Source organism: Phoxinus phoxinus (assembly GCF_949152265.1).
Source record: "Phoxinus phoxinus genome assembly, chromosome: 16".
NCBI lineage: Eukaryota > Metazoa > Chordata > Actinopteri > Cypriniformes > Leuciscidae > Phoxinus > Phoxinus phoxinus.
In genome coordinates, this window is record NC_136891.1 from 2,924,194 (window position 1) to 2,932,511 (window position 8,318).

Below are 8,318 nucleotides of genomic sequence, written 5' to 3' on the forward strand. Positions count from 1 at the left end.
TACATTTCTCTTGATGTCCAGAAAACAAGACAAAAAAATATTATATCAAAAATCACACACTTCACCTTCAAGGCTTTTTACTGTACCACATATTTACATGCTATATATATACCATTGCTTTGCCTAAAAATCATTGCATAAGTTTCACTTTCAAACCCACACTGTGAAATGAAATCTGGACATTTGTCACCAGTCAACATAATCTTGTGTCGAGTAAGCCGTCAGTCATTGACATTTTTATCCCGCGGGATGCGCAGTGCACTTCTTACAGGGGCAATCCTGAGAAACCCGAGGTTAAGAGTCTTGCACACGAGTTCAGAGGTGAGATCTACAATCACATGTGATGGATAGATGCGCCTGAGCACTTTTAAACATCTCTTGCACAGGACGTTTAAAACGACACTTGTAATTGTTTTTCTTGATTTGCTACTATATATTTAGTGTGGTATTGTCATTTTGTGATTCTCCTGCGTGAAACTTTATGTGCTGCCGTCTTGACCAGGTCTCTCTGGAAGAAGAGATAGTAATATCTCAATGTGATTCTCCTGCTTAAAATAAATAAATAAATAATATCCCGCTGAACTACACTAGCGTTCAAAGTTTGGGGTCGGTGAGATTTTTTTAATGTTTGAAAGGAGTCTCTTCTTCTCACCAAGGCTGCATTTAGTTGATACAGTACAAATTGTGAAATATTATTAAGACATTTTAATTATGACGAATATATTATAAAATGTAATTTATTCCTGTGATCAAAGCTAAATTTTCAGCACACTCTAAAAAAAAAAAAATGCTGGGTTGTTTCAACCCAAATTTGGGTAAAATATGGACAAACCCAGCCGTTGGGTTTCATTTTTTAATTAAACATTTTAACCCAACGGTTGGGTTCGTCCATATTTGACCCAGATTTGGGTTAAAACAACCGTGCATGTTTTAGAGTGCATCATTACTCCTGTCTTCAGTGTCACATTATCCTTCAGAAATCATTCTAATATGATGATTTGATGCTCAAGAAACATTTATGATTATTATTAATGTTGAAAACAGTTGTGCTGCTTCATATCTTTGTGGAAACCTTGATAAAAAAACAAATGACTCAAATAAAAAATAGAAAGCTCAAATGATCTAAAATGCAATCATGGAATGGAATATTCTGATCAATATAATGCATCCTTGCTGAGTAAAAGTATTAATTTCTTTATAAAATCTTTTGAACGGCAGTGTATGTCTGTAAAATAATCTGTACTTTTTGAGAACTGACTGCACTCTAAAAAATGCTGGGTTTCAACCCAATTTTGGGTAAAATATGGACAAACCCAGCCGTTGGGTTAAATTTTTACATTACAATTTTAACCCAACGGCTGGGTTTGTCCATATTTTACCCAAAATTGGGTTGAAACAACCCAGCATTTTTTAGAGTGTGAATTCTGCTAATTTCCCACGTTTTTACTTCAGCTTTTTCAGAGTATTCCAGATCACTCCTGAACATGATGCCTTTGCCGGTTGTTCAACATGTTTCTGTCAGGATCACTCTCGTCAAACACGATTGACCATTAGCATACAGTTTGGATTGGCGGTATGGTTCTGTTCTGGGCGGCCTAGCATAGATAAAAGCTACCCTGGAAATCCAGAGTTCTCGCGAGAGCACAATTTGAATTTGCTCAGCGAGTTCACTCTGCTGTCGAGTAATGATGCTCATTAAATATGCCCCTCTATCTGAGCTGCACCAATCACATCGGGTTATCTGATATAGGCGGGCCAGAGGTGAGATGACATTAGTCATTAGTAGACAAACATTGCAGGATGGCTGTGGATGAACACCAGTTGTTTGAAACGGCTTTGGCCGCTACAATGAAAGATTTAGACTTGCCTTTTTCTCTAAAAGAGGAACAGAAGACGGCGCTCGAATCGTTCCTTTGGAAGAATACCGCCCGGATACGGCAAAGGTATAATCTACCAGTTAGCTCCGCTCAAGCTCGAACCCGAAGACAGACACGAGAGGCGGGAACAGAGTAGACGTGATAAATTCGAAGTTGCAGAAGAAAGAACGCCGTCCCATACGGAAATATTAATTATATCCACATATATAAAGTATATATGCCCATATATAACACCTATTAGAAAATGGAACAATTGACATCTAAAACCAGCCCATATATTTTATGTATGTATAATAGTGTTTTTTATATACATGTCACATATATAATTATCAGTTTTCAAATAGAATTTGTGTAGTATTTGTTTTGTTTTTATGAGCTGGTCAAGAAGAGGTTAAATAATAATAAATAATACATTTTATTTATAAAAGATTCGAAAATGAGATAGAAATTGAAATGAAATGTGGATATGTAGACTTGATCTGTAGACTTGAAATAAATAGTTAAATAGTAAATAGTTTGGCATATATAAATTAAACATATCGGTGACATATATGGTCAAAAACATACAATATTATATAAATAATAATCATCATATACATCATATTAATATATGTCAATATACGCATTTAATATGGTAAATTTATATATGTTAAAAACCTATATCAACAAATATGTAGAGATATGTATATATGTGATAGCAATATATTGTCTTATATTTAGCATATATGACGGCGTTACTAGCGATATAGGGACATATATGTCATATATTACATTTCCGTATGGGGGGGATCAGGAGGTGATTGACACACTGCAATAGCCTGGACTTAAGCTGGACCCAACTTTTCAAATGTAATCAACATTTTCCTAAGTACTAGATGTGTTGGGCTATTTAACATGACATTTTAATTACATTACGCTGAAGTGAACGAAATTACTCGATAAAAGATTTGTTCATTTTGCTGAACGAGATTCAAAGATCCGAGTCAGTAAAATTATCTGAACTTCCCACTACTACTACGTATGCATACGTCACCCCGTGTATTGTTGTGATTGGTCGTAGTGTTAGCCAATTGCGTGCAGTGAGATTTTCAAATGCATGCTTGGTGCCGCCCCTCGAGTTGGCCGATTTTCATTAATCGACACCAGACCATTCATCTTTAGGTCTGGATTTCCAGGCTAGATAAAAGCAGGAATAACCCTCCTTAGGGTTAACAGAACAGAACCAACATGAATGTATTTGCAGATATCATTAATTCAAGATTTTAAAGTTCAACATAATACGAGAATTTATTCTGATTGGAGGGGAATCAGAACGGCAAATCCTGACTGGAGACAGGTGGAGCTGGGGAGGGAGGAGAGTAATCCGCTGATAATACTGAAGGAGCGTATATACAGGGTGCGATTTGTGAAAAAAACAGGGGTGGGGGATGTTTTGAAACATTTTTATTCATAAAAATTAATCATGAGAACATGAACTTCATCACTGCATTTGCAGGAATTGTAAAAACTTTTTTCTTATTAACTGAAGTAGCCTAACGCAATATTTTTACTCTAATAGCTTATCTTTCCCCACACATATGAACTGTGATCATGCAATAACGTTAACTTTACATCGCGATGCTGAGCTACAGTGAAATGATAGAAAAGACATTATCTGTGTTAGCAATTCGCCTCATTCGCGCGTCCAGTTTGCACGAATAAGGCGAATTGCTAACACAGAGGCGGTGTCTACCGCGCCGCGCTAAACACCGCGCCGCAGGACCACTAGACGCACGTAAACGCGTCTTTACATTGACTTAACATTGAAATCACTCGCGCCAGGCGCTCAAGAGTGAGTGAGTAATCATTTTAAAATAAAATTTACTTTAATCAAAGCACGGATCCGTGATACGTTCTGTGATCCGTCTCGCCACTAGTGTAGTAGCACTATGATCACTTTGAGGGGAGGATACATTTATCCCCACCGGACCGGGGATAAAAATAATTAAGCAGAGGCAGGGATACATTGACCAGAAAGGGGGAAATCCCACGCATCCCCCCGGCAAATCGCACCCTGTATATATATACAGTGACAGGCGTCGTATTCCTACAGGTAGACGTGGATCAGATGAGAGTCACTGATGCGAGCTTGACTAACGTGACCCGCCAGAACTGCCGCTGCGCTTGATAATTGCCGTTAACCGTCTAGTGTCTCTCACCTGTGGTAGTTTCCACTTCTGAGCTTGACTTGCCAACGTCCATCGCATTAAAAAAGGGATGATTGTTGCCCTCAAAGCTGCTCTGCGTCAGTTCCTGACCCGAGGAAGACTTCAGATCATCGATGTCCTGCTCACGCGCCTCTTCCTCCTCCTTCATCATCTCGGGAGTGTCTTGGGAATCTCCCGTCTGGTCACGGCAGCATTGAGCGAGGAGTTTGTCGGGAGCGTCCACGTCTCTGTCCTCCATCATGTCCCCGTTCATGTGTAATGTTAACATGGCTGTTTTATAGTGAAGGTCAACACAGTAAACTACAAGAGTTCAGAGCACAAGACATGGATGCATATTCATACCCTGAAACAATATATACACACACATACTGTACAGTAGTGGCCAAAAGTGTTGTACGAAGGCAACATTTTTTTACTTTTTTTTTTTTTTTTTTTAGTATGAGGGAAGAACAAAACCCTAAACTAAACTTGTTTTAATCTCACAAAATTATTTAGCAAATTACAGCTACAGGTTTTATTTTACTATGCAAAAAATAAATAAAAAATGCATAGAAAACAAAAGTTGAATACAACATAATCAGTTATTCATATTTCATTGGTTCTCTCTTGTTTTTGCATGTTCTTTATATGACAGCCTGGCCAAAAATTATATCGCCACAATTTGGTATGTTTCATCGTGTTATCAATGCACAACTGCGCAATATGCTTACAAAATAAGCATTTTAATAATATTTAAAGATGGAAATTTTCCTTGGCTGGCTCACTTTCGGCCACTATTGTATATAAATATGACATAAAACTACATGCTTACTATTAAAACTAACTTGTTTTGGATTTGGACGGTTTTGTGATGAGAAAGATGATCTCAAAAGAGTAAGAAGAATTTGATTTCTGAAGATATGAGCCCTTTAAAGGTGAAGTGTGTGATTTTGGCGCCACTAAACTGCACAATACAAGCAACTTTGAAAACTGTTGGTGAAATCTACTTCCTGTGAACGGACCAATGAAGTTTCAGCAGTCACACGTTCAGACTTTCAGTTGTGTTTAAAGTAACAGGTGGCGGTGAAAAACGACCATATGTTCATCTGAGATTACTTAAGAATCTCTCTCACACACACACACACACACACACACACACACCTATCTAAATGGGGACATACCATTGACGTAATGGTTTCTATTCTGTACAAACTGTATATTCTCCGCTCTACTTACACTAACCCGACCCCTTAACCTGCCCCTCTCTCTCTCACACACACACACACACACACACACACACACACACACACACACACACACACACACACACACACACACACACACACACACACACACACACACACACACACACACACACACACACACACACCTGACCCTGCCCCTCACAAACACACACTAACCCGACCCCTGAACCTGCCCCTCTCTCTCACACACACACACACACACACACACACACACACACACACCTGACTCTGCCCCTCACAAACACACACTAACCCGACCCCTGAACCTGCCCCTCTCACACACACACCTGACCCTGCCCCTCACAAACACACACTAACCTGACCCCTGAACCTGCCCCTCTCTCACACACACACACACTAACCCGACCCCTGAACCTGCCCCTCACACACACACACACACACTAACCCGACCCCTGAACCTGCCCCTCACACACACACACGACCCCAGAACCTGCCCCTCACACACACACACACACACACAGCGACCCCAGAACCTGCCCCTCACACAACATTTTCTGCATTTTTACACCTAGTCTGATTTATAAGCGGGTTTCCTCATGGGGAGCAAAACATCTCTTTTTTGAAAGATTTTGCCATTTTTGTGGGGGAATTTTGTCCCAATAATTTAGGGTTCACCAGGCCACACACACACACACGTGCACGCGCACAATTCCTTATCCCTTACACATTAAAGATGATTCAGATGAACATCTGTTTTGTTCATGTATCTTTTACACATTAAAACCCAATGTCAATCTCGATTAATAACGTCAGATTATTTACATCTAATTACGGGACCGTTGATCTACTTAATAAACCAACAAACAGAGTAACCTATAAATAACTTCATGCTGACCAAACATCCCTTACAAACATGAACACAATCCCACAGCTACTGTCTGAAACCATAATAAATCAATTAAATAAGTAAAAAAAATAAAATGACAGAAAGAAAACGAAGGTATTTAGGCAGAAACAGCGGATACTATAGCGCATTTTTGCAACGGATCGAGTGAAATATTGAATTCTGGTCAGCTCACTTTATTCCATGCGGTTATTATATTACTTGCAACCATTTCTAGCATAAATCCAGCAGTAATTGACCTTGCGTCTTTCCTCTAGTACCGTCTTGTACGTTTGAACCTTCGGTCACTAAACGCTAAACTACAGCAGCCCAACATGAACCAAAAGCAACGCAATCATAAAAGTAAACGACTGTTTATAAATGTGAAGAAACCTACAGCTGTTACTCACCGTGTGCATGGATCCCGGGTCTCCCTCAGCTGTTAAAGGTCAATAGAGTGATAATAACTCCAGTGGTGTTTTCACTGAGGTCCAGTAGAAGTGTGAGTGTCCACAGCTCAGGTGTCTGAGGATAAACTTGATCAGCTGTGACTTCATGAGTTCAGTAATCTGCTTTAAACCCGTCAGAGACACGAGACTGAGCGTGCAGGTGTTAATGCTTCCACATCTCATCTTCATCTTCATCACTGAGAGAATCCATCCGCTTCTTCTTATTCTCCAAGTTTCATAACCCATATGGTGTAGACTACAAATTGACATTAAAACTTTGTAGTAAAAAAAGTTTATATACATGTTTACTTATATATATAATCATTTGATTAAAAAAAAAAATCCTCAAATTGACTGCATGCATCCATCCAATTACTTTTTTGGTGATTCAAAAATGTAAATATTTACATATATTATTATTATTATTTAAATTTTTAAATCACCCAAAAAGCATGATTGGATGGATGCAGTCACTTTGAGGATTTTTTTTTTTTAAATAAAATGATTATATATAGGCTATATAGTCCAAAAAAAGCATATGATTTAATTAAATGAGATTAAGAAGCAGTACCTTAATTTAATTTGAGAAAAAATAAAATAGTAATTTGCATAAAAAAAACATATTTCAATAATAATTGAATTACTGCATTTTTATTTTATTTCTGCAAATTGACAACATCCATCCAATCATATGCTTTTTTTTGGTAATTTACAAATATAATATAATAATGAAGAACCTGCCCCACACACCCACACACACACACACCACACACACACACATTAACCCGACCCCTGAACCTGCCCCTCACACACACACGCACGCACGCACGCACGCACGCACGCACGCACGCACGCACGCACGCACGCACACACACACACACACACACACACACACACACACACACACACACACACACACACAAACACAATAAAAAAAACTAATGCACAGGTGAATTAGTAGACCATAATCACACACATTTTAAGGAATTATGTTTTTATTCATTTTATTACAAGAAAATTCCACAATGCTATTTTTATATAATGATCAAGGATTTTATTATTGTAGTCTCTCTCATTAGGTTCTTATCATTACAGAAAATGTTATTATACAGATTTGTTCAATGTCTCCTCATTGCTTGGTCATATTCCGCAGGAGTGCTGGTCACATTTATCTGTACAATTCAATTGTTCTTTTTTTAACTGTACATTTTTGTGTAGTTGATTAAAAAGGCAGTCAGCACTTAAATAAGCTGTTGTTTTTTTTTTCTCCTCTTTTTAAAGTATATTCAAATAAAATGTTCGCCTGTGACTCCACCCCCTGGGGGAGGGGGGCGGGGCTACACCAGGTCATGTGATTATAAGGAAGCTTCAGGGATTGGGTGACCAGGCCCGTGTTCCCCCGGGCACGGCCTTCGTGCACCCACGCGTTTGGCACTGCGCACACAAACAAGACTCACGAGATAAACGACAAGCAAAGCTCTTTGTGGTGTCATAATGATGCCTACTAATGGGAGGAAAAGTAAAAGTGTCACGTCAGCGACACGTAAGACAAAAAGTGCCACCCTCCAGAGTCCGGATTTCAAGTTGTTGTGTTCTTCCCCATGTCCGAAAAAAACAAAAGCAGTCATTTTTCATTTACTTGTCTGTTTTTACGTTAAAACGGGGAAATAATATTCTTTTTTTTCTTTTCTTTTTTT

At 38.7% G+C, this 8,318-nt stretch overlaps 1 protein-coding gene across 5 annotated transcripts in view; it reads right to left on the minus strand.

Annotated features, from left to right (window-relative positions):
- pals1b (protein associated with LIN7 1, MAGUK p55 family member b) overlaps positions 1-6,817 on the minus strand; it is a 43,607-nt gene extending 36,790 nt beyond the window's left edge. For 2 of the 5 annotated variants that reach the window (XR_013794324.1, XM_079583461.1), the window contains exons 1-2: positions 6,583-6,814; positions 4,076-4,354 (exon numbers count right to left, since the gene is read on the minus strand). Coding sequence is in view for 3 of the 5 variants with exons in the window: in XM_079583461.1 (XP_079439587.1) it covers positions 4,076-4,352 (277 nt within the window). In the remaining 2 variants the exon portion in view is untranslated. Of the gene's footprint in view, positions 1-4,075; positions 4,355-6,582 lie in introns of all 5 variants that reach the window. The other 3 variants (XM_079583459.1, XM_079583460.1, XM_079583462.1) reach the window with 3 other exon arrangements.
- Between the last annotated feature and the right edge of the window lie 1,501 nt (positions 6,818-8,318).